At 43.7% G+C, this 27,058-nt stretch overlaps 1 protein-coding gene across 1 annotated transcript in view; it reads right to left on the bottom strand.

The window, feature by feature from the left end:
* The window catches only part of CNTNAP4 (contactin associated protein family member 4), a 438,669-nt gene that overhangs the window by 185,306 nt on the left and 226,305 nt on the right, over positions 1-27,058 (bottom strand). The window contains exon 4 of the mRNA XM_063913709.1: positions 9,915-10,062. Within this exon, the coding sequence (XP_063769779.1) occupies positions 9,915-10,062 (148 nt within the window). The remainder of the gene's footprint in view (positions 1-9,914; positions 10,063-27,058) is intronic.

The following is a 27,058-nucleotide window of genomic DNA, read 5'->3' as shown; positions in this document are numbered from 1 at the left end:
GAAATGACTCTGCTTCCCCGTCAGATTTGTATTTTTTAAATGCTCGCCTTTTCTTGCCCATAAGTTCCTTAATCTTTTTGTTAAGCCACATCGGTTTATGATTTTTATTCCTTTTTTTGCTGCTCATAGAAATAAATTTGAGTGTATTTTTAGCTAGCAGGAATTTTAGTACCTCCCATTTCTCCGTAGTATTTTTTCCTAAAAACAAACCTTCCCATTCAATATCCCTGAAAAATACCCTCATCTTTTCAAAATTTGCTTTGCTAAAGTTTAGAGTCCTAGTTGAGCCAGTATAGGGCTGTTTATGGAAACTGATATTGAATGTGACCATATTGTGGTCGCTGTTTCCTATGGGTTCCCCTACTATAATACCTGTTACCAAATCCCCATTGTTTGTTAATACCAGGTTTAAGATTGCATTGTACCTAGTTGGTTCCTCAATTAGTTGGACTAAGTAGTTATCATTAAGTGTGTTTAAAAACATATTGCCCCTAGCAGTATCACATGAATTGTTTTTCCAGTTTATCTCTGGATAGTTAAAATCTCCCATCACTACTATGTCTCCTACTCCTGCTGCTCTTTCAATTTGCTTTAGTAACAATTCCTCATCAGATGCGTTGATACCAGGCGGCCTATAGCATACACCCAATACTAACTTTTTTATTCCTTTTTCCCCACATGCAATTTCTACCAATAATGTCTCGACAGTGTCTACAGTCCCCTCCTGAATATCTTCCCGTATATCAGATTTTAAAAACGGCTTTACGTAAAGACACACCCCTCCACCCTTTTTACTTAGTCTGTCTCTCCTAAACAGTGTATAGCCCTCTAGATTGACTGTCCAATCATGAGATTCATCCCACCAAGTTTCAGTAATGCCTATAATATCATACTGTTTGCTTGCTGCAAGTATTTCTAGTTCACCCTTTTTACCAGTAATGCTTCTGGCGTTTACATACATACAGCTAAGATAAGTATTTTCCCTTGCGTTAGGGACATCTTTCACCTTATGTAGCAATGATGACCTGTAATCGTCATTGGTTAGTGCTTTGGTAGAAATCTCTTTTAGTACCCATGTTAGTAACCTTACCGCCTGCTCTTACCCTCCCCCCAACTTCTCCCCCATTTCGTTTACTACCGCCATCCCCACTATTCTCACTGCATGACCCGTAGTTTCTAGCTAAACCCTCCCCCCTGGCTCCTAGTTTAAAATCTCCTCCAACCTTCTAACCATCCTTCCCCCCAGCACCACTACCCCCTCCTCAGTCAGGTGCAATCCGTCACGACAAAAGAGATGGCGCCTGACTGAGAAGTCCGCCCAGTGTTCCAGGGGCACAAACCCCTCTTTCCTGCACCAATCCCTAAGCCACACATTAACCTCCCTAATCTCCCTCTGCCTCCCTGGACTAGCTCGTGGCACGGGTAATAATTCCGAGAATATTACCTTAGATGTCCTTGCCTTCAGTTTCTTTCCTAAGTCCCTATAGTCTTTCTTAAGGACATCCCACCTTCCGCTAACTTTGTCATTGGTGCCAACGTGCACCAAGACCGCCGGGTCTTTCCCAGCCCCACCCAACAATCTATCTACCCGGTCCGCGATGTGCCGTAGCCGAGCACCCGGGAGACAACAGACTGTACGGCGATCACGGTCCCGGTAGCAGATTGTGTCTTTGTTCTAAAGTCTTTTGTCTTGAGGCTTTGTGACTTGTGTCTTTGTGTTTTTGTTCTAAAGTCAGTTTTGTGTCTTGTCATACTTACTGTATAAACATTTTTAACTTATAAAGACTCACAATATTTACTGTTTGTGCACTATATTCCTATTCATTGTCACCAGAAATCTCTTCTTTTACCACATTTTATATAGCTGATATACCTACAGTATATTTAAATAATTTTGGGCTAATTGAAGCAGCAGTGTTATTCGGTTAGACCTGAAGGTAGCCCGCAGGCTGCAGTTAATGGGGATTTTTTTGCTAGAAAATAAATCCATGATAAATAGCCTGCTTTTGGGTGCTGCGACCATGTTAACACATATGTCTGGGAACTTATTTGGATTCTATGGATTAATGACCATTAACAGTTAATTTACCATGCAAGAGGAAGGGGCTCTAATGAAATAGCCTCAGGCATTAAATCCCTAGGATATCACCCTTTTTCCACATCTGGTAATTTATCAAGACTAATTAAATTTCCCTCCATATGTCAGATGTAAATTAAATATCTTTTTTATTTTCATGATGCACAGGTACAGCCTGGGAGTCTTAAAAAATTTATGGAATAAGAATTACTGTTTAAAAAAATATTTTGCATGATACTAACATTGACAGCAAAACATAAACTGTATAAATTATACATTACTTTATCAACTCATATATATTTGTTAAATATGTTTTTTAAAGTCTATCAAAAAAGAATGGAGGCTGTGAGTAGGGGCTAACTGTTTAGTATTTTCAAATCTTTGCTGAAAATAAAAGCAATTAAAGCTAATTTACTGTATATCTGTAACTTAAGTTTTGTTGATTGCAGACACTTTTGTGCTAAGACACATGGCATATACTACCAACAGAGTTAGTTTACATAAAAAGAAAAAGTCTATAAATTATTTTCAGGATGCTACTTTGATTCCTACCATGACTGCTCTAGGATTGTTTTTACGTTTGTTTTAACATTGTTTTTTGTTTTTAAATAGATGGGACTAAAGATCAAAGAAATACAGGGCTTAATTCAGACTTGATCACTGCTGTGTGTTTTCGCACAGCAGCCGTACAGGTATGAACCACAGTGCGCCAGAGCATGCCAGACAGCTGATGGCCATCTCAGCCCTGCGAACGCCTCTGCCTGATTGATGGGCAGAGGCGGTCGCTGGGTGGGAGGGGGCGGGCCGGCAGCATTTGGCTGCCATTTTAGGGGCGTGGTCTGGGCAACGCAAGTGTGCCCGGACTGTGTGGGGGCAGGCAGCGGTGGCTGCATAACATCTCACGCAGCCACTGTGACCCGGAGAGCGATGGGTAGCTACCTTCCAGCGCGCAGGAGCGAGCTACTAGTGAAGTACAAAAGCATCGCCACTGTACATGGCTAATTTACACTATTACATAATTAAATATTACCTTTTGAAACACTAAATCAATGGACATCTGTCATTAGGTTTATTTTATAGTTTTTTTTAAGTATTCAAACTCACTCAAAGAGGTGTATTTTAATTTGTGTCTGTGTGAGTTTCTGATGAGTGCTGGTACAATGTGGTAAATGATAATCCAGAAAGAGATATGAAAAAAGCACTAATGCTGCAGTACTTTCTAGTTGAAAATAAAAGAATTTCCCCTATTTATACATAAGTTTCTTTAAGGAGTTACACATTAAAGCTGTACATTACTAGGGAAATATTTTCTCATCCTTAAAAGAATATTTAATAGGGAATTGTAACAAAATATAAAGATTATTTTAGATAAAGAGAATGGCATTGGTTAGTGAGGTAATTCCCTTATCTAAAACACCAACTGCATGAAGGAATGTCAAGCTGATCAATTTAGGATTAAACCAAAACCCTCTCACCTTATGAAATTTTCAAATTGATCTATTAATAGCATCTCTTATCCGGACATCATCTTTTACATTCTTTACCAAAATAAAATGTTAAGATTTAAAGTAATATTAAACATTTTATTTTATGAACTTTAACAGTTCTTTTCGGTACTTCAAAAGAAAGCATATATTTTAATTTTCCTAAAGTCTATTTAAAATAAATTACATTACAAATCACGTCTTGAAAAAATAAGGTATGTAAACAAAATAGAAACCTGGCACTCGTTGATACAAAAGCATATCACATTAAAATTATTATTGAGAAAAACAATCAGAGATTAATTTAAAAGAATGATATTATATGATTTCCCCAGGGCCTTTTGTAAAACATTGAATGCCAAATTGATTTTAAACTCTAATTAGTATGGTATAGTCACAAGCAGGAAGTGAATACAGTATATGTTAATATATTGCCTGTAATGTCCTCCTTGAAAACAAATGCTCTTTATGTGGCCTTTAAAATCAAATCTGGAGTGATTTATCCTAATCATTGTCCAAAATTTGGTGCATAACAAGTAGAAACACTAATGTCCTGATGCAGAGTTGAACATGTCAGCTTTAATACTGTAACACACCTTGTCTTAACGTAGCCTATTATGATAATGCCTCACTACAGCCCACCCAGTCACAAATGGAGAATTACAATACAGTACCAATACTCATAAAATTCTTTTACATTAGCCTCGCTGGAAAATAGAGTAACCTGCTAACTTTTAACACACTGTGAGATGTGCAATAAGTTCCCAGAGTCAAAATATTTGCAAGAGGAGTATATGCAAAGTTACATGCACTCAAACCACATGGTGAAACAGCTGGGACTCGATGACCAAGCGGCGGATGACCAAGCTTCTGGATCCACTAATGGTCTATAAAAATCCTCCAATTTCCTGGATTTGTGAGCAGGTGCATTGTCATGATGGAGAAGTTGGATGAGCGCAAGTTCTTGGAGGGCACCTGGAAATGGCTTCCACTACTTATGGCAGGTACTGGTTGGCACACCAGTCCCCAGTGGTGGTGTACCACAGCAGAAGTGGTGCAATAGCTACATGACCAGTCTTGGCCACAAAAACAGCTACCATCTGCTTGGTCACACTGCACTCACATCTGAACTTCTTTGGTGGTGCACCTTTAACTGGGGTCCACTGGGCCGACTGTCATTTGGTCATTGGGTTAAATCTGTATATTCAGGATTCATTGACACTGTATGACAGAGTATGAGAGACCGCCATCAAACCCTGCCAGCATGCTGCAGCACCAGTTCATCTGAGCATCATTCTGCACTCAAGTCAGCTGATGGGGCACCCAGCATGCAGAAATCTTGCTTAGGCCAAGCTTTTCATGGAGTATCAAATGGATGGATCCCAATGAGATACCTAACTCCTTCTATAACTAGGCCGCAGTCACCATGGCATCCGTCTCAACTATGGCCTGCACTGCAGCAGTGTTATACTCTGTGATAGCAGACACAGGTCGGCAGCAGCACTCTTCATCTTCCATGCTGAAAACGCAGTGCTTCCTCCTCAAGTTGATCAAAACTCTCCTTAATCAGTACAGTCTCCTCTTGCAACCTAGTCACACTGCATTGTGATTAAGATGCATTTTCTGCAAAATAAAAGATGCCCGATGCTAGAAGATTTTCCGGTGACCTGCTATGCCAAGAGTCACTCTTTGGCATGACTGCAGCAAAGCTATATGAGGACACATATGTAGGACTATATTTAGTGTAATCATAAACCTGTCAGGTCCTTGTACCTGTCAGGTCTTTGAACATGTATCACTTAATTGTTCCAAAACATTTTCAGCACCAAACTGTATTTGTTCTTGTAGTTTGGAAGGTTTGGAAGGTCATTAAAAAACTACCCTTTATTTATCAATAAAAATAAATATTAAGAAATACAACCACAACTATTTAGGTCAAGTACATTGTGAGTCACACCATTGACAGAAAATCAGAATCATAGATCAATCAAAATCTGATCTAAAAATGTGTTCTTACAGTAAATCTGAAATTGTAATTTAATGTAAATAGTCATTATAAATGTATTGCTAAAAAAAGGTCTTCTTTTAGGAATTGTAATGTTTTACAGTATATAGGTTAAGAGAAAAGTATTTATACACCTAGTAAAATACTGTCATTAAGAGGGGGTTGGGATATGCATAATGCAAACCCTTTTATATAAACTAGAAAAAACATATTCAATTATAAATGGGATACGGTTGTTAGGTCGACACAGCTTAGGTCGACAGTCATTAAGTCGACCACTGAAGGTCGACATGTATTAGGTCAACATGGCCAATAGGTCAACATGGTCATTAGGTCGACATGTACTAGGTCGACAGGTCAAAAGGTCAACATGAGTTTCTTTTAAGTAATTTTTTGGACTTTTCATATTTGACGATCCACGTGGACTACAATTGGGAACGGTAACCTGTGCCGAGTGCAGCGTAAGTGGAGCGAGGCACCTTGCCCGAAGCATGGCAAGAGAAGTGAGCCATGCGAGGGGACACAGTGCACTAATTGGGGTTCCCCATCACTTTACGAAGAAAACAACACCAAAAAAAAAGTCCAAAAACCCATGTCGACCTTTTGACCTGTCATCCTAGTACATGTCGACCTAATGACCATGTCGACCTATTGCCCCTGTCGACCTAATGCATGTTGACCTTCCATGGTCGACCCAATGACTGTTGACCTAAGTTGAGTCAACCCAATGACCCATACCCTTACAAACCTAGACTAAGGGCTAATTTCTCTATGTAAAACTTTTCAAAGATGGCTGTATTTCAAAGGATTCTGAGATTAAATACAAAACAAAACTTGGTAATATTATTACCCCTTTAAACCTGTAGAAAATTGGTGAGGTCACACTGGTATCCGCTCTCTAGATCTACATTAAAAAGTTATAATGTCAATATGTAAACCACTAATGGTCGACATGCATTAGGACGACAGGGTCAAAAGGTCAACAGGGCCAAAAGGTCGACATGAAAAACCAGAGACAGTTCAAAAAGTCGACCGGGTCAAAATGTCTACATGACAATGGTCGACATACATAGTTGACACACATTTTTATTATTTTCTTTTTATTCAGCTTTTTCATACTTTATCATCCATGTGGACTATGACTGGGAATTGTAAGCTTCTCCGAAGCATGGCGAGCCATGCGAGAGGTCGTGGTACACTAATGGGGCTTGTTTGTGGCAGAAATGTGCCAAAACACCCAAAAAAGATTTTTTTTTGTGTGTCAACCATTAACTTTTGACCATGTCGACCTTCTGACCCTGTCGACCTTTTATATTGTATATCTATTCCATGTTGACCTTTTGACCCTGTTGACCTTTTTTTTACACTGTTGACCTAATGCATGTCGACTATTAGTTGTCTTCCCTGGTTGATTGTAGACCTATTTAGTGTAGATCTAATATTCCACACCCAGTCATATCAGCTTTGAAAAGTTTTACTTTGGAAATTTAACCCCAACTTGTGGTTAAGACATATATGTTCGTAATGTTTTATATGTGCATATTTAATACATAAATCCAGGAAAATGGATGGCTGTGCAATTTTTTTCATGTTACTAATAGTAATAATGATAATATTTGAATTGTAGGTTGAACTTGCTTTTTCCTTATCATTATCACCGAATGAGAGAGTTGCTAGGGTCTCTGATAAATTAAAGTGGACTTTCATATATGTTAATTATTGTATAAAATCCTAACTATTATATTTATGTATGTAAAAAGTTGTGCAACCTATAACCTTTAACACTGCAATTAGTATTCTTGCTGCTTTGACAAACTCTACAGTATGTTGTGCTCCTATTTACATGTGCCATAATAAAAAAATAAAAAAAAATGTTATGTTTAAACTCTAAATTCATGAACAGGTCAAGCAGAACATAACATAACAATATTTACCAATTTACAAAAGTAACTGAAAAAAATTAAATCAATTCAAAATATATTTGTTTTTATTTATTTCTGTGTGGAATCTGAATGACAATACATACTGGCCTACAGTGCTGGGTACTGGACATGACTCAAGATTTGAACAATATTTACAATGCCTGTAATGTATTAGCCATTCCCTGATCCTCGCAAATCAAGCTTGATTTACCTAAATATTTAGTCTGCTCAGACATGGTCCTATTAGATATGGGGCTATGGGCATTTATGTACATATCTGTGATAATCAGTGTACAACTTGCAAGGCCTATCAAAACTGGGCATTACATTTATTATATTAAACTTATATATTTACCTATACAGTTATTTTATTATAGTTTATGTTAATGTTAATAGATAATATTCAAGTAACATAAATATATGTAAAAAGTCCTGAAAAATGCAATCTTATTTTTATTGAGTAACAGTGTCACTTCTATACTAAAAAAATATTCTTAGAGAGTAATGATGTTACGTGGGTCATAGATTTTTAATTATTACAGATTAAAGATTTTGATATCTGAATACAAGAAGCACTTTACACAAGCAACTTCATCTATTTCAACTATATATAAATGTTTGTACTACAAGTTGATTATCCCATATCCAAAATGGTTGGGACCAGAAGTATTTTGGATATCGATTTTTTTGTATTTTGGAATAATTGCATACCATAATGAGAAAGATGGCGATGGGACCCAAGTCTGTGCACGGAATGCATTTATGTTTCATATACACCTTATACACAAAGCCTGAAGGTCATTTAATACAATGGGGCAGCTGTATTAAGCATGGAGAAGTGATAAAGCAGTGATAAGTGCAAGGTAATAACGCACCAGCCAATCAGCTCCAATATGACTGGTGCGTTATCACCTTCTACTTACCACTTCTTTATCACTTCAATATCACTCCTCCAGGCGTAATACATCTGCCCAATATTTTTAATAACTCTGTGAATTAAACAAAGTTTGTGTACATTAAGCCATCAGAAAACAAAGGTTTAACTTGCTTAGTCTCACTCAGAAAATTCCGTATTTTGGAATATTTGGATACGGGATACTCAACCTGTATATGCTCTCTCTCTCTCTCTCTCTCTTTCTCTCTCTCTCTCTCTCTATATATATATATATATATATATATATATCAAACAAATGTTATTTTAAATAATAGTGTTATATTATATACAGTAGGTTTAAGGTTCTGATGATAATCCTTTCCTTTATCATAATGTTGATTTTTTTTTACTTTCAGAAAAATGGAGTTGGTAATTAATTCTGCTCTGAGTTATGGTTGGGTCACATGTTTAAATTCTAGGTGGTACAAAATTGATTAGAGAAAATTCATGTTGAAAACTTAAGGCCAAAAATGAATATAGAAATATAAAAATTACATAGGCAATGAAGCAGAACAAAGTTGAAAATGTTGCTCATCACATTTTTGCTAATAAAGAATAATATATAAATTATAAGTCATACCAGAGCCACATTGCCTGTATAAAAACCCTAGCTTTACATTTTTATATAGGCTATGTATATTCTTAAATTTTACAAGAAGAGCACTATATTTGCTTTATCCATATGGAATTATCTTGTTTTTTTTTAAGAATGGGCATAATATAAACTGAATTATATTTTAATTTTGTATTAAAAATTGAGCAAAAAAATAAATAAAAAACAAGTTTACAAGAGTCAGCATTGTGAGCCCGTCACATAACATGAGCTTAAAAATTATATAAGATTCTTTAGATAATTTTTGAATTAATTTACCTGAAATACAGTATAACTATTGATCTACTGTATTTCATAAGTCATTATATGGAGCAAATCATCAGAGATACCAGAAAGATACTGTACCAAATCAGAGATAACAAGCTATTCAATTATTTTTAAAAAGTATAAAGTTGTACATCAGTTTATATCTAAAAAGTTACTGTATGTGAATAAGCGAAACTAAACATTGCATTTATGCGTAATGCCTTTTACACTCTATTTATTGCTTAGAATAGCTAATGCTCTCTATGGTCTATTTTTTGTGTAAACTGGAAATTAAGAAAAGGAGGAAAAAACAAGTTAGATACCCAACCTTTAGATCATTGAGCAAACAACACATAAACAGAATGTTGTAGTACTGTAAATGATACTTCCTGGTTTATTTAGCAAAAGTGTAGTTTAATAAAGAAGATACAATTTTCATTATGTTACCCAGATACTGTACTAACTGTTAAATAAGCAAAACTGTTAAATCAGCAAATATCATAATGGAAAATTATTAAAAATGTGATAAAAATGATAAAAGTTTAAAAATGTCCAATGCAAAGTTTCACTTCTTATTAGGTGATACTTACCAATTAAGATAATGGCAAAAACTGGGGAAAGTATAATACTTACTGTATGTACACCCGTAAACTTCTACTCTCATTCCTATCCTGCCTTTCACATTCCAATCCAATGGGTTAAAGCGCAGGTATCTTGCTCTTATGTGGTTCTGAAGCTTGTAGTGAACAACACTGTCAGCATTTGTGTTTCCTATAAATGCCTAAAACAGAAAGATATGTATGTTATTAACATAGATTATTGTTTTTTTCCAGCTTGCATTTTTCCCTTAGGTCACAGGGGTCATAGAAAAACTCACAAGAAATTTTCTAAACACCATGGGGTCATTCCGAGTCGATCGCTATCTGCATCTGTTCGCAACGCAACGATCAGGCTAAAAAACTGCAGTTCTGCACATGCGTATGTGGTGCAATGCGCACGCGCGACGTACGGGCACAACGAACGATGTCATTTTGCACAGGGTCTAGCGATGCATTTCAGTCGCACTGCTTGCCGTAGAGTGATTGACATGAAGTGGGCGTTTCTGGGTGGCAACTGACCGTTTTCAGGGAGTGTGCAGAAAAATGCATGCGTGCCAGGAAAAATGCAGGCATGGCTGGGCAAACGCTGGGCGGGTTTGTGATGTCAAATCCGGAACGGAATAGTCTGAAGTGATCACTAGCGCTGAGTAGGTTTTGAGCTACTCTGAAACTACACAAAAAATGTTTGTAGCCGCTCTGCGATACAACCGCTCGCACTTCTGCTAAGCTAAAATACACTCCCAGTGGGCGGCAGCATAGCATTTGCACGGCTGCTAAAAACTGCTAGCGAGCGATCAACTCGGAATGACCCCCCTTTGCTTTAGTAGTTAGTTGACAGCAAATGGAATTATGGATACAGAGATGTATAATACCTGTATGTACAGTACAATACAATGCAGATTGCTAATTTACAACAATTTATGTGGAGAGACCTTTCAGTAACACAGAGGGAAACTGCTATTCATGTCCATTTTTTTAGCATTTCACAATGAGTCAGATGCCCCCTCTACTGCTTGCAACTATCCCTAATCTGCAAGCCAATTATGATAAAAAATAAATAAATCACCATTTGTTATATGGAGAATATATAAACCCTTATAGTATATGAACAATTATACTGTATGGTCACAGTTTGGTGCTACAAAAACATCATAAATATATACTGTATACCGTATTTTTCGGACCATAAGACGCACCTGACCATAAGACGCACCTAGTTTTTAGAGTAGGAAAACTGTGAAAAAAATATTCTGACCTCTAAGAGATATACAGTGCAGCCTTCTGTCAGAGCCAGCATACACAGACACACACACACATCAGAGCGAGCATATACACACACACACACACACTGACAGTACCAGTGGTTCCCTGCGTCTCCTGAGAAGGGAGGAGGTGGGGGGGAGCGGGGGAGTCACATGACACCGGCTCTGCTGCTGAGATGTGGCCGCTCTGCGCTCTGATGATGACGGCACAGCAGCAGCAGCAGCAGCATCCAGGACCCGCCGCTACCCGCCGGCCGCCGCTACCCGACAGTACCAGTGGTTCCCTGCTCTCCTGAGGAGGGAGGAGGTATGGGGGAGCAGGGGAGTTACAGGACGCCGGCTCTGCTGCTGAGTTGTGGCCGCTCTGCTGATGACGGCGCAGCAGTAGCATCCAGGACCCGCCGCTACCCGCCAGCCTCCGCTACCCGCCGGCCGCCGCCACTACCCGCAAACGTCTTATTCGCTCCATAAGACGCACGTACTTTTCCCCCCACATTTTTGGGGAGAAAAAGTGCGTCTTATGGTCCGAAAAATACGGTATATGCAGACACATATATAATTACACTGACACAAATATACACAGACACAATACTGTATTAATGTTCCTCTTAAATTACATACTGTCAGATTTCACTGTGGCAGCTCCATCACTCCTATGTCCCATGTTACACTGCAGGAATCAGGGCTGGGTAGTCCCGCCACCTACTGGGACACTGCCACCTTCTCCTTTCCCTTCTTCTGAACATGGCCTTTTGAAGGGGTTGTGCCTAGGACACATGCCCCCAGAGACACCCCTTTGTGACTGCAAGCAGCAGCTCTTTTGAGTCATCATCATCTGGGAGGCAGAGTTTCTGCCTGGCTGGGACAGGAGGGACAAATAGGAACAGGAGGCAGAGCTACCCTAGCTGACAGCAAGCAGTCATACCTAGTTGCAAGGGGAGTGCAGCAGGCAAGAATTGTTTGTGTAGTCAGGGCTGGCTATGGCTAATAAAAGCCACAGCTGTCACAGGCATCAGAAGAATGATGCTTTGTGAATAGCACACCGCCATTGATGCTGGGGGCCTGGGCTGGAAGTTGCCAGGGACGATGAAGTAGAGGTGCCCTTTTTCCAGTTGGAGCCCAATGGCAGCTGACTCTGTTGTCTCTGACAGCTCCACCCCTGGTCATATGACCACCATTGGAATCATAATATATAAAATACAAAAGAAGAAATGCAACATACTGTAAGGTGTACCAATTTGAACACTGCATCATGACACGCCCCTGTCTGGGAAGCACACTTGATTGGACAGTGGATCTAGCACTGAGCTGTGACTGTAACCGGCTGTCACAGTACTGATCACTGGCTCTTTCTCACCCTCCACAGGTGTTGACCTAGTGACTTGCTGTGAGTGGCGGAGGGGTGGGGTAGGGGGAGACTCTGGTTTCATGCACCTGGCTGCATTCTTAGCATTGGCTTAGCAATGTTTGTATAGGATGTGTGTACCTGTGTAACACAGGGCTGCTGCTGCTGGTGTTTAATGGGTGTAGGTAATGCCATGTGCTACACTCCTACACTGTGGGTGGCTGAGCAGACTGACTAAAAGGCAGAATATCTGCATAGTGTCACTGCCTGCTGTGGTGGGAAATGGGCCAGCTGTGCGACACGAGTCCCCGGGTGCAGGAGGAGGCTATGTGTGTGTGTGAGGGGTGTGTGGGACGTGACAGAAGAGGGAAGGGGGCTCACACACTGGCTCCTCCACACAGTCACCTGACTATCACAGCAACAGAGAGAGCAGCTGGAAGCAACAGAGATCCCCTGGCTCTGTACAGCAATATTTCCAGCGATATACATCTCACATTAACAAATACAGCTGCAAATTACCTGCAGTAGTAGAGGCTTCAAAAAATTAAGATCCACTGGAAGCTGCGCAGCCACTAATTGGGATATTGTAGTCTTCGCTTACAGGCAATCAGTGACTGGTGGCGAGTGAAATGGATGCCCAGGGCCAGGCTGCTTGCTGTCAGGGTCAGGATGATGTCAGCAGCAGGCTGCATATCTGCTCCAACTTTAATTTTCTAGCCCTCGGCTGCGGAATGTGGATGTGTGTTACTGGTGAGCAGTAACCTGAGAACCTCCGTCTATCCCACACACACGCTGCAGCAGCAGCACAGCCCTGGCTGGGAGGAAGACAGGGCTGGGGCTCTTCATTAACTTTGCAGCTACAGCATTGTTGGGTAAATGTATAGCAGGTTGATATGTGCAGGCAATGTATGTGCAGGCATAGCTGACTGTTCCGACACCTGCAGTTGTCAATTTCGACAGCTGCAGGTGGCGATGCCCATTGACCACTGCAGGGACAGAGCTGTCTCTGCCTGTGGTGGGTGCCGGCTCCAGAGTGCTCAGGGGATCTCGCGTGAGTAGCAAGATCCCGCGCATGCGCAGAGGAGCTGGCCGGGCAGGGAGGCACAGCTTGCCAGCACTGAGCTGATGCACTGTGTGCTCAGGGGGACATTGTCAGAGGGGGGAGCCACTTAAACAGACAAGATGTTAATACATCTTGTCGATGCCCCTTCCTGCTTCGCCTCGGAAGTGTGGTGAAGCAGAAAGTCATGATGCTATAATACATTTACCCCTGTATCTGTTTTGAAAGAAAGGCTGTTCCTATACTGCCAGGAATGCTGAGTGATCACACTGAGGTCAGGCTCATGCTCACTCTCTGGGATGTCACATACCAGGTTTCTGAGAGGCAGGGGAGGATATCCAATATGGTAATGCCCTCACTAGTCTCCTGGTATATACTGTATGTGAACAGACACATCAAAATTGCTGGCATCTTTCTTCCTCAGTGTTCAACAGATGCCACAGGGCAGTTAGGGAAAACTAGGGTGGCTAATCCTTCTGCGGGATCCAGGAATTTTGGCCTAAAATTGGCCGGGATTGAATCCCAGCATTGGAGCTTCCAATTCCAATGTTTTTTTTTTTAATGCATCTGAGATGGTTCAGCATACAGCTGCCAAACTTCCCCTGCTCCCGGCTGTGCGCACTGCATTGTGTGACGTCATGTTAGAACTGCCTACCACCCAGATTTGCTGACAACACTGCCGTCCAGACTTTCCAACAGCCAGACCTGAGAAGGGTGAGTATTTCTTAATGTTCTTTTTTTCTCTTAGCTAATCCCGGGATTGACTATTTTTCAATTCCAAGTCCAGAATTGGTCTCCCTATTGTATACAGTAGATACTGTTGCACCTTTGTATAATGCCCACAGAACCATCGGGTTCATACACTGTACGTTGGTGTAAATCCGACCCTGTTATTAGCCAGTGCCTCACCAGCTAATGACATTACCGCATGTCACTGATATATACTGTGACGACACGGGGTAATTAGCTCGGTAGAGGGGTGCATTGGTGTAGTGTCTAGGTGTTTAGTCAGAGTCTTCACACAGCTTTTCCAGAAATAAATATAATATTGATTTACTTTCAGCATAAATGAAACAAAACAAAAACAACCTAGCCCCCATTCAAGGCACTGACTCACTGGGCATCTGCAAACAAAAGGCTTCAGCCTGGCTTGGCTCACTTCCACAGCTCCACAGATACTGCCACAATATATATATATATATATATATATATATATATATATATATATATTTATTAGTGATGAGCACCGGAAATTTTTCGGGTTTTGTGTTTTGGTTTTGGGTTCGGTTCCGCGGCCGTGTTTTGGGATCGAACGCGTTTTGGCAAAACCTCACCGAATTTTTTTTGTCGGATTCGGGTGTGTTTTGGATTCGGGTGTTTTTTTCAAAAAACCCTAAAAAACAGCTTAAATCATAGAATTTGGGGGTCATTTTGATCCCAAAGTATTATTAACCTCAATGACCATAATTTCCACTAATTTTCAGTCTATTCTGAACACCTCACACCACACAATATTATTTTTAGTCCTAAAATTTGCACCGAGGTCGCTGGATGACTAAGCTCAGCGACCCAAGTGGCCGACACAAACACCTGGCCCATCTAGGAGTGGCACTGCAGTGTCACGCAGGATGGCCCTTCCATAAAACACCCCCCAAACAGCACATGACGCAAAGAAAAAAAGAGGCGCAATGAGGTAGCTGTGTGACTAAGATAAGCGACCCAAGTGGCCGACACAAACACCTGGCCCATCTAGGAGTGGCACTGCAGTGTCACGCAGGATGGCCCTTCCAAAAAACACCCCCCAAACAGCACATGATGCAAAGAAAAAAAGAGGCGCAATGAGGTAGCTGTGTGACTAAGATAAGCGACCCTAGTGGCCGACACAAACACCTGGCCCATCTAGGAGTGGCACTGCAGTGTCACGCAGGATGGCCCTTCCAAAAAACACTCCCCAAACAGCACATGATGCAAAGAAGAAAAAAAAGAGGCGCAATGAGGTAGCTGTGTGTTATGCACACCAGTGCCTGCAGGAAAGTACTGGTGTCAGGACTGTTATGCACTCCAGTGCCTGCAGGAATGTACTGGTGTTTGAACTGTTATGCAAAACAAATGGACTTACAGACAGACTGGGGAATATGACATAACGTACACAGAAGGTGATAGGGTAACAAAATACACACAAAGTGAACAGAGAAGCCCAGAGGCTAAGGAACTGGGTATCTCCCTTGTATTAGAACTGCTCAGATGAGAAAAGCAAGATGTTGTGTTTTAATACGTAGAGAACCCGAAATGCTGTTGCTAAGGGCAACAGCAAAACCCTAAAGGGTTACCAACGGGTGTGGCAGTAAACTCCTTGGACAGAGATGGAATGATAGACACAAGGAGAGTCTCCACAATCCTAATTCTCACTTGCAGTGCACAGGTTCAGCTTACTGCCACTAAACTGACCCCTGACACCTAGCAAAGTGAGACAGGATTAGACAGGCAAGTCTTAGAATACAGCCGCAAACTTGCTAAGTTCACAGAGTAGTAACAGAACCCCAGCAAGCTAAACGACTGACTCCAGTCTTACTGCTAGGTCTGGATTGGCAGAGTGTAATACCAAATCCCCAGGCCTATTTGCAGTAAGCAACAAACAAATACAAAGCTACACAGTACTGGCTAACTTTCAGAAACTGACTAACCAACAAAGATTCAGCAGCATCTGCTTACCCTGAGAAGAGGCCTTATAAAGCCGGTGCTGTCTACGCCCCACTCAGACCTCACAGACTGTGAGCACAAAAACCAGCACCAGATCCCCTGCCATGCACAGAGCCTATAACCACTGCACAGCAAAAGACCCGAACCGGAGTATCAGCTGCGCTCAGGTCACTCCGCTAGCACTTGTCTCCCGGTTGCCATGACGACGTGGCAGCACAGGGCAGGAGACCCTAACAGTACCCCCCCTCTGACGAGGGGTCAAAGAACCCCTACCACCGGGTTTATCGGGGAACTGCGAGAAGAAAGAGCGTATCAGTCTGGGGGCATGAAGATCACAACTGCGCACCCACGACCGCTCCTCCGGGCCATACCCCTTCCAGTGCACCAAAAATGACAGCCGACCCCGAACCACCTTGGAGTCAAGAATCCTTTCAACAACAAACTCCCTCTGGCCACGTATCAGAAGAGGGGAAGGTCTTCCACTGGAAGAAGGATTACTAATCGCCCGTTTTAAAAGGGAACAATGAAATGTTTTATTGATACCCAAAGAACGGGGCAGATCTAACTGAAATGCCACCGGATTGATAACCCTGGTGATCTTATAAGGGCCGATGAACCGGGGGCCTAACTTATGAGATGGCTGTCTCAACTTCAAATTCTTGGTAGACAACCAGACAAAGTCTCCTAATTTGAAGCTGCAGGGTCTTTTCCGCTTATCAAAAACCCTTTTGGTCACTAATGACACAGACACAAGGGCTTTCTTCACTTTCCGCCAAATACCTCTAAGGACCGAAACCACAGAGGAACCACCAGGCGTGGAGTCCAGGGGGTCAAAAGAATTGGCCTTAGGATGATGCCCATACACACAAAGGAAGGGAGAGATCCCTGTAGCAGAGTGAGCCGCGTTGTTATAGGCAAACTCCGCCATGGACAAATGAGCAACCCAGTCAGTCTGACACTTGGAGACATAACACCTGAGGAACTGCTCCAAGGACTGGTTCACCCTTTCAGTCTGCCCATTAGACTGCGGATGGTAGCCCGACGACAAGCTGACAGAAATCTGGAGATCGGAACAAAATGCCCTCCAGAATTTGGCCACAAACTGGGATCCGTGGTCAGAGACCACATCAAGTGGCAACCCGTGGAGACGCACAACATGCAGCATAAATAATTCAGACAGGCGTCTGGCCGATGGCAGCCCAACCAGTGGAACGAAGTGCGCCATCTTCGAAAACCTGTCAACGACAACCCAGATGGCTGTCATCCCCGAGGATTTGGGCAAGTCCACCACAAAATCCATTGAAATGTGGGTCCATGGCTTAGATGGGATAGAGAGTGGATGTAATGGGCCAACAGGAACCCCTCTAGGAGTCTTATTTCGGGCACAGATGTCACATGCCCGAACCCACTGATCCACATCCTTAGCCACCGAGGGCCACCACACCGCCCTAGATAGCAACTCCCAAGTTCTGGCAATACCCGGGTGACCTGCAGACTTCTTGGCATGGAATTCCAGGAACACTCGCTGTCTTAACCTAGGAGGCACAAACAAAAGACCTACCGGAAGGTCTGGAGGAGCCTGCTCCTGTGCTCTAAGGACTAATGATAAGAGGTCCTGGGTAATGCCCACTTTAATACATGATGGGGAAACAATGGGCAACGGCTCCTCGGTGGTCTCCTGGATTGGAGCAAAACTCTGCGAGAGCGCATCAGCCTTGATGTTTTTTGACCCAGGGCGATATGTTATCAAAAAATTAAAGCGAGCAAAAAACAAGCCCATCGTGCCTGCCTGGCATTGAGACGCTTCGCTGACTCTAAATATGCCAGATTCTTATGGTCAGTGAGAATTGAGACCACAAACTTAGCCCCCTCAAGCCAGTGTCTCCACTCCTCGAGTGCATCCTTAATAGCCAACAATTCCCGGTTACCCACGTCATAATTCATCTCGGCAGGCGAAAATTTACGGGAAAAGTAAGCACAGGGATGAAGGCGATTATCAGACACACCCATCTGAGAAAGCACTGCCCCAATACCCATCTCAGAGGCATCCACCTCCACCACAAAAGGACGCTCTGGATCTGGGTGTCGCAGCACCTTGGCCGAAACAAATGCCCTTTTGAGACGGGCAAAAGCCGCTTTAGCCTCACAAGACCAGTGAGCAACATCCGCCCCTTTCTTAGTGAGTGCCACCAAGGGCGCCACTATAGACGAAAATCCAGCGATAAATCGTCTATAAAAATTCGCAAAGCCCAGGAAACGCTGAAGCGCCTTCAAACTAGTGGGCTGCACCCAATCCAGGACTGCCTGTACCTTGGAACCCTCCATTTGGAAACCTTCTGGGGAGATAATATATCCTAGAAATGCGATTTGCTGAACTTCAAATTCGCACTTCTCCAGCTTCGCCCCAAGCCGGTGGTCTCTGAGTTTCTGGAGGACTAAGCGTACATGCTTCCGATGTTCCTCCAGGGAATGGGAGAAGATTAGGATGTCATCTAAGTATACAACTAAGAATCTATCCAAATATTCCCTGAGCACATCATTCATGAAATCCTGGAAGACTGCCGGGGCATTACAGAGCCCAAAAGGCATCACCAAATATTCATAATGCCCTGAGTGGGTATTAAAGGCAGTCTTCCATTCATCCCCCTCTCTTATTCGGATTAGATTGTACGCACCGCGTAGGTCAATCTTAGAAAAAATGGTGGCAGTACGAAGCTGGTCAAACAAGACCGAAATGAGAGGCAGTGGGTATGAGTTTTTCATCGTGATACGGTTCAATTCCCTGAAGTCGATGCAGGGTCGCAACGAACCGTCCTTTTTACCCACGAAGAAGAACACCGACCCAACTGGAGACTGTGAAGGTCTGATAAATCCCTTAGCCAAGTTCTCCTGAATGTACTCTGCCATAGCCTGAGTCTCAGGACGTGACAGGGAGTACAACCTGCTCTTGGGAAGCTTAGCATTTGGCAACAAATCAATGGCACAGTCATAGGGGCGATGGGGAGGTAGTACCTCTGCAACTTTTTTGGAGAACACGTCCGCAAAATCTGCATAACACCCTGGCAATCCTGGCAAACTTAGCTGCGAGAGCCTGACTGGAAGGCTCAAGCAACTCCTGAAACAATCAGTACCCCAACTAAGAATCTCCCCAGAGACCCAGTCAAATTGAGGATTGTGGGCCCTTAACCAGGGTAACCCCAACACCAATGGGGCAAAAGTACAGACAGTCACATAAAAGGACAATTTTTCAGAGTGTGTGGCTCCAATAAACAAAGAAATCTGGCTAGTGCAAGAGGTAATTTTACCTTGGGATAATGGTTCCCCGTTTAACCCACAAATCTCAATTTCCGATGCCAAGGGTAATAAGGGAACAGAGTGTTTCAGGGCGAATTGGCGGTCCATAAAAACCCCGTCGGCCCCACTGTCCACAAAGGCCTCAGTCTTGACAGTTTGACCGAGGATCTTCAAGGTCACCGGAATGATAAAAGTCTTCTTGGGAAATTCTGACTTCTGGCCTGACAGGATATTTCCCATCACCCTCAGGCCCTGAAGTTTTCCGGCTTTTCTGGGCATGATACTACCACATGACCTTTATTCCCACAGTACAAACACAACCCCTGCTGTCTCCTCCGCGTCTTCTCACGCGAGGAGAGGCGGGTAGCCCCAATCTGCATAGGCTCCTCGGAAAATTCCTCAGAGTCGGAGGGTCCCTTGGGAAGGAAGGAAATCTCAGTCTCCCTTTCAAGCCTACGCTCTCTCAGCCGTCTATCCACCCGGATGGATAACTGCATGAGCTGATCCAAGCTATCAGGCAAGGGATATTGTACCAGTTGGTCCTTTATCTGGTTAGAAAGACCTCTTCGGTACTGGTGTCTCAGGGCTGGGTCATTCCACTGGGTATCATGGGCCAACCTCCGAAACTCCGTACAGTAAACCTCAACTGGCCTTCGCCCTTGCTTAAGGATCGAAATCTGAGCCTCGGCTGAGGCCGTCTTGTCAGGGTCATAATACAACATGCCCAGTGCCGTAAAAAAAGCATCAACACTTTTAAGCGACGGACAGTCAGGCTGCAACCCATATGCCCAGACCTGTGGGTCTCCTTGTAGCAAGGAAATCACTATGCCCACCCGCTGAATCTCCGACCCAGAAGACTGAGGCCTAAGCCGGAAGTATAGCTTACAGCTCTCCTTGAAACAAAAGAACTGCGAGCGATCTCCAGAAAAACGATCCGGGAGATTTACTTTCGGCTCCTTAACCCCTGCAGGTGCTGCTGCTGCGGGAGCTCCGCCAGCAGCCTGGGAGGTGTGCATTTTAATGGACAAATCATTAAATTGTCGAGTCAGGACCTGCACCTGATCGACCACCTGTTGCAACGTATTTTGAGGGGTATGCTCCATATTCCCACAAAATTTCAACAGGAGTATTAGGCTGCTGAATATGTTATGCACACCAGTGCCTGCAGGAAAGTACTGGTGTCAGGACTGTTATGCACTCCAGTGCCTGCAGGAATGTACTGGTGTTTGAACTGTTATGCAAAACAAATGGACTTACAGACAGACTGGGGAATATGACATAATGTACACAGAAGGTGATAGGGTAACAAAATACACACAAAGTGAACAGAGAAGCCCAGAGGCTAAGGAACTGGGTATCTCCCTTGTATTAGAACTGCTCAGATGAGAAAAGCAAGATGTTGTGTTTTAATACGTAGAGAACCCGAAATGCTGTTGCTAAGGGCAACAGCAAAACCCTAAAGGGTTACCAACGGGTGTGGCAGTAAACTCCTTGGTCAGAGATGGAATGATAGACACAAGGAGAGTCTCCACAATCCTAATTCTCACTTGCAGTGCACAGGTTCAGCTTACTGCCACTAAACTGACCCCTGACACCTAGCAAAGTGAGACAGGATTAGACAGGCAAGTCTTAGAATACAGCCGCAAACTTGCTAAGTTCACAGAGTAGTAACAGAACCCCAGCAAGCTAAACGACTGACTCCAGTCTTACTGCTAGGTCTGGATTGGCAGAGTGTAATACCAAATCCCCAGGCCTATTTGCAGTAAGCAACAAACAAATACAAAGCTACACAGTACTGGCTAACTTTCAGAAACTGACTAACCAACAAAGATTCAGCAGCATCTGCTTACCCTGAGAAGAGGCCTTATAAAGCAGGTGCTGTCCACGCCCCACTCAGACCTCACAGACTGTGAGCACAAAAACCAGCACCGGATCCCCTGCCATGCACAGAGCCTATAACCACTGCACAGCAAAAGACCCGAACCGGAGTATCAGCTGCGCTCAGGTCACTCCGCTAGCACTTGTCTCCCGGTTGCCATGACGACGTGGCAGCACAGGGCAGGAGACCCTAACACTGTGTGAGTAAGCTAAGCGACCCTAGTGGCCGACACAAACACCTGGCCCATCTAGGAGTGGCACTGCAGTGTCACGCAGGCTGGCCCTTCAAAAAACTACTCCCCAAACAGCACATGATGCAAAGAAGAAAAAAAGAGGCGCAATGAGGTAGCTGTGTGACTAAGCTAAGCGACCCTAGTGGCCGACACAAACACCTGGCCCATCTAGGAGTGGCACTGCAGTGTCACGCAGGCTGGCCCTTCCAAAAACGACTCCCCAAACAGCACATGATGCAAAGAAGAAAAAAAAGAGGCGCAATGAGGTAGCTGTGTGAGTAAGCTAAGCGACCCTAGTGGCCGACACAAACACCTGGCCCATCTAGGAGTGGCACTGCAGTGTCACGCAGGCTGGCCCTTCCAAAAACTACTCCCCAAACAGCACATGACGCAAAGAAAAATGAAAGAAAAAAGAGGTGCAAGATGGAATTGTCCTTGGGCCCTCCCACCCACCCTTATGTTGTATAAACAGGACATGCACACTTTAACCAACCCATCATTTCAGTGACAGGGTCTGCCACACGACTGTGACTGAAATGACGGGTTGGTTTGGACCCCCACCAAAAAAGAAGCAATTAATCTCTCCTTGCACAAACTGGCTCTACAGAGGCAAGATGTCCACCTCATCATCATCCTCCGATATATCACCGTGTACATCCCCCTCCTCACAGATTATCAATTCGTCCCCACTGGAATCCACCATCTCAGCTCCCTGTGTACTTTGTGGAGGCAATTGCTGCTGGTGAATGTCTCCACGGAGGAATTGATTATAATTCATTTTAATGAACATCATCTTCTCCACATTTTCTGGATGTAACCTCGTACGCCGATAGCTGACAAGGTGAGCGGCGGCACTAAACACTCTTTCGGAGTACACACTTGTGGGAGGGCAACTTAGGTAGAATAAAGCCAGTTTGTGCAAGGGCCTCCAAATTGCCTCTTTTTCCTGCCAGTATAAGTACGGACTGTCTGACGTGCCTACTTGGATGCGGTCACTCATATAATCCTCCACCATTCTTTCAATGGGGAGAGAATCATATGCAGTGACAGTAGACGACATGTCCGTAATCGTTGTCAGGTCCTTCAGTCCGGACCAGATGTCAGCATCAGCAGTCGCTCCAGACTGCCCTGCATCACCGCCAGCGGGTGGGCTCGGAATTCTGAGCCTTTTCCTCGCACCCCCAGTTGCGGGAGAATGTGAAGGAGGAGATGTTGACAGGTCGCGTTCCGCTTGACTTGACAATTTTCTCACCAGCAGTTCTTTGAACCCCTGCAGACTTGTGTCTGCCGGAAAGAGAGATCCAAGGTAGGTTTTAAATCTAGGATCGAGCACGGTGGCCAAAATGTAGTGCTCTGATTTCAACAGATTGACCACCCGTGAATCCTTGTTAAGCGAATTAAGGGCTCCATCCACAAGTCCCACATGCCTAGCGGAATCGCTCTGTGTTAGCTCCTCCTTCAATGTCTCCAGCTTCTTCTGCAAAAGCCTGATGAGGGGAATGACCTGACTCAGGCTGGCAGTGTCTGAACTGACTTCACGTGTGGCAAGTTCAAAAGGTTGCAGAACCTTGCACAACGTTGAAATCATTCTCCACTGCGCTTGAGACAGGTGCATTCCACCTCCTATATCTTGCTCAGTTGTAAAGGCTTGAATGGCCTTTTGCTGTTCCTCCAACCTCTGAAGCATATAGAGGGTTGAATTCCACCTCATTACCACTTCTTGCTTCAGATGATGGCAGGGCAGGTTCAGGCGTTTTTGGTGGTGCTCCAGTCTTCTGTACGTGGTGCCTGTACGCCGAAAGTGTGCCGCAATTCTTCTGGCCACCGACAGCATCTCTTGCACGCCCCTGTCGTTTTTTAAATAATTCTGCACCACCAAATTCAAGGTATGTGCAAAACATGGGACGTGCTGGAATTTGCCCAGATTTAATGCACACACAATATTGCTGGCGTTGTCCGATGCCACAAATCCACAGGAGAGTCCAATTGGGGTAAGCCATTCTGCGATGATCTTCCTCAGTTGCCGTAAGAGGTTTTCAGCTGTGTGCGTATTCTGGAAAGCGGTGATACAAAGCGTAGCCTGCCTAGGAAAGAGTTGGCGTTTGCGAGATGCTGCTACTGGTGCCGCCGCTGCTGTTCTTGCGGCGGGAGTCCATACATCTACCCAGTGGGCTGTCACAGTCATATAGTCCTGAGTCTGCCCTGCTCCACTTGTCCACATGTCCGTGGTTAAGTGGACATTGGGTACAACTGCATTTTTTAGGACACTGGTGAGTCTTTTTCTGAGGTCTGTGTACATTTTCGGTATCGCCTGCCTAGAGAAATGGAACCTAGATGGTATTTGGTACCGGGGACACAGTACCTCCAACAAGTCTATAGTTGGCTCTGCAGTAATGATGGATACCGGAACCACGTTCCTCACCGCCCAGGATGCCAAGGCCTCAGTTATCCGCTTTGCAGCAGGATGACTGCTGTGATATTTCATCTTCCTCGCAAAGGACTGTTGGACAGTCAATTGCTTGGTGGAAGTAGTAAAAGTGGTCTTACGACTTCCCCTCTGGGATGACCATCGACTCCCAGCAGCAACAACAGCAGCGCCAGCAGCAGTAGGCGTTACACGCAAGGATGCATCAGAGGAATCCCAGGCAGGAGAGGACTCGTCAGAATTGCCAGTGACATGGCCTGCAGGACTATTGGCATTCCTGGGGAAGGAGGAAATTGACACTGAGGGAGTTGGTGGGGTGGTTTGCGTGAGCTTGGTTACAAGAGGAAGGGATTTACTGGTCAGTGGACTGCTTCCGCTGTCGCCCAAAGTTTTTGAACTTGTCACTGACTTATGATGAATGCGCTGCAGGTGACGTATAAGGGAGGATGTTCCGAGGTGGTTAACGTCCTTACCCCTACTTATTACAGCTTGACAAAGGCAACACACGGCTTGACAAATGTTGTCCGCATTTCTGTTGAAATACTTCCACACTGAAGAGCTGATTTTTTTGGTATTTTCACCAGGCATGTCAATGGCCATATTCCTCCCACGGACAACAGGTGTCTCCCCGGGTGCCTGACTTAAACAAACCACCTCACCATCAGAATCCTCCTGGTCAATTTCCTCCCCAGCGCCAGCAACACCCATATCCTCCTCATCCTGGTGTACTTCAACACAGACATCTTCAATCTGACTATCAGGAACTGGACTGCGGGTGCTCCTTCCAGCACTTGCAGGGGGCGTGCAAATGGTGGAAGGCGCATGCGCTTCACGTCCAGTGTTGGGAAGGTCAGGCATCGCAAACGACACAATTGGACTCTCCTTGTGGATTTGTGATTTCGAAGAACGCACAGTTCTTTGCTGTGCTTTTGCCAGCTTAAGTCTTTTCATTTTTCTAGCGAGAGGCTGAGTGCTTCCATCCTCATGTGAAGCTGAACCACTAGCCATGAACATAGGCCAGGGCCTCAGCCGTTCCTTGCCACTCCGTGTGGTAAATGGCATATTGGCAAGTTTACGCTTCTCCTCCGACGATTTTATTTTAGATTTTTGAGTCCTTTTTTTACTGATATTTGGTGTTTTGGATTTTACATGCTCTGTAATATGACATTGGGCATCGGCCTTGGCAGATGACGTTGATGGCATTTCATCGTCTCGGCCATGACTAGTGGCAGCAGCTTCAGCACGAGGTGGAAGTCGATCTTGATCTTTCCCTATTTTTGGAACCTCAACATTTTTGTTCTCCATATTTTAATAGGCACAACTAAAAGGCACCTCAGGTAAACAATGGAGATGGATGGATACTACTATACTTATGGATGACGAGTGACTGCCGACACAGAGGTAGCTACAGCCGTGGACTACCGTACTGCGTCTGCTAGTATAGACTGGATGATAATGATATAAAAAATATATATATATCACTACTGCAGGACAGGTATATATTATATAATGACGGACCTGCTGGACACTGTCAGCACTGCAGACTCCTAAACTACTAGTATGAAGAAGATAGAAAAAAAAAACCCACCACAGGTAGGTATACAATTATGGAGGAGCGACTGCCGACACAGAGGTAGCTACAGCCGTGGACTACCGTACTGCGTCTGCTAGTATAGACTGGATGATAATGATATAAAAAATATATATATATATCACTACTGCAGGACAGGTATATATTATATAATGACGGACCTGCTGGACACTGTCAGCACTGCAGACTCCTAAACTACTAGTATGAAGAAGATAGAAAAAAAAACCCCACCACAGGTAGGTATACAATTATGGACGAGCGACTGCCGACACAGAGGTAGCTACAGCCGTGGACTACCGTACTGCGTCTGCTAGTATAGACTGGATGATAATGATATAAAAAATATATATATATCACTACTGCAGGACAGGTATATATTATATAATGACGGTCCTGCTGGACACTGTCAGCACTGCAGACTCCTAAACTACTAGTATGAAGATAGAAAAAAAAAACCCACCACAGGTAGGTATACAATTATGGACGAGCGACTGCCGACACAGAGGTAGCTACAGCCGTGGACTACCGTACTGCGTCTGCTAGTGTAGACTGGATGATAATGATATAAAAAATATATATATATCACTACTGCATGACAGGTATATATTATATAATGACGGACCTGCTGGACACTGTCAGCACTGCAGACTCCTAAACTACTAGTATGAAGAAGATAGAAAAAAAAAACCCACCACAGGTAGGTATACAATTATGGACGAGCGACTGCCGACACAGAGGTAGCTACAGCCGTGGACTACCGTACTGCGTCTGCTAGTATAGACTGGATGATAATGATATAAAAAATATATATATATCACTACTGCATGACAGGTATATATTATATAATGACGGACCTGCTGGACACTGTCAGCACTGCAGACTCCTAAACTACTAGTATGAAGAAGATAGAAAAAAAAAAAAACACCACAGGTAGGTATACAATTATGGACGAGCGACTGCCGACACAGAGGTAGCTACAGCCGTGGACTACCGTATTGCGTCTGCTAGTATAGACTGGATGATAATGATATAAAAAATATATATATATCACTACTGCAGGACAGGTATATATTATATAATGACAGACCTGCTGGACACTGTCAGCACTGCAGACTCCTAAACTACTAGTATGAAGAAGATAGAAAGAAAAAAAACCACCACAGGTAGGTATACAATTATGGACGAGCGACTGCCGACACAGAGGTAGCTACAGCCGTGGACTACCGTACTGCGTCTGCTAGTATAGACTGGATGATAATGATATAAAAAATATATATATATCACTACTGCAGGTATATATTATAATATAATGAATGACGGACCTGCTGGACACTGTCAGCAGAATGCGTTTATAAAATAAAAAAATAAAAAAAACCACACGAGTGTTTAA

This window comes from Pseudophryne corroboree, chromosome 1, assembly GCF_028390025.1.
Source record: "Pseudophryne corroboree isolate aPseCor3 chromosome 1, aPseCor3.hap2, whole genome shotgun sequence".
NCBI lineage: Eukaryota > Metazoa > Chordata > Amphibia > Anura > Myobatrachidae > Pseudophryne > Pseudophryne corroboree.
Note: the sequence above shows the minus strand (reverse complement) of the source record. Positions and strands in the feature narration are given on the sequence as shown.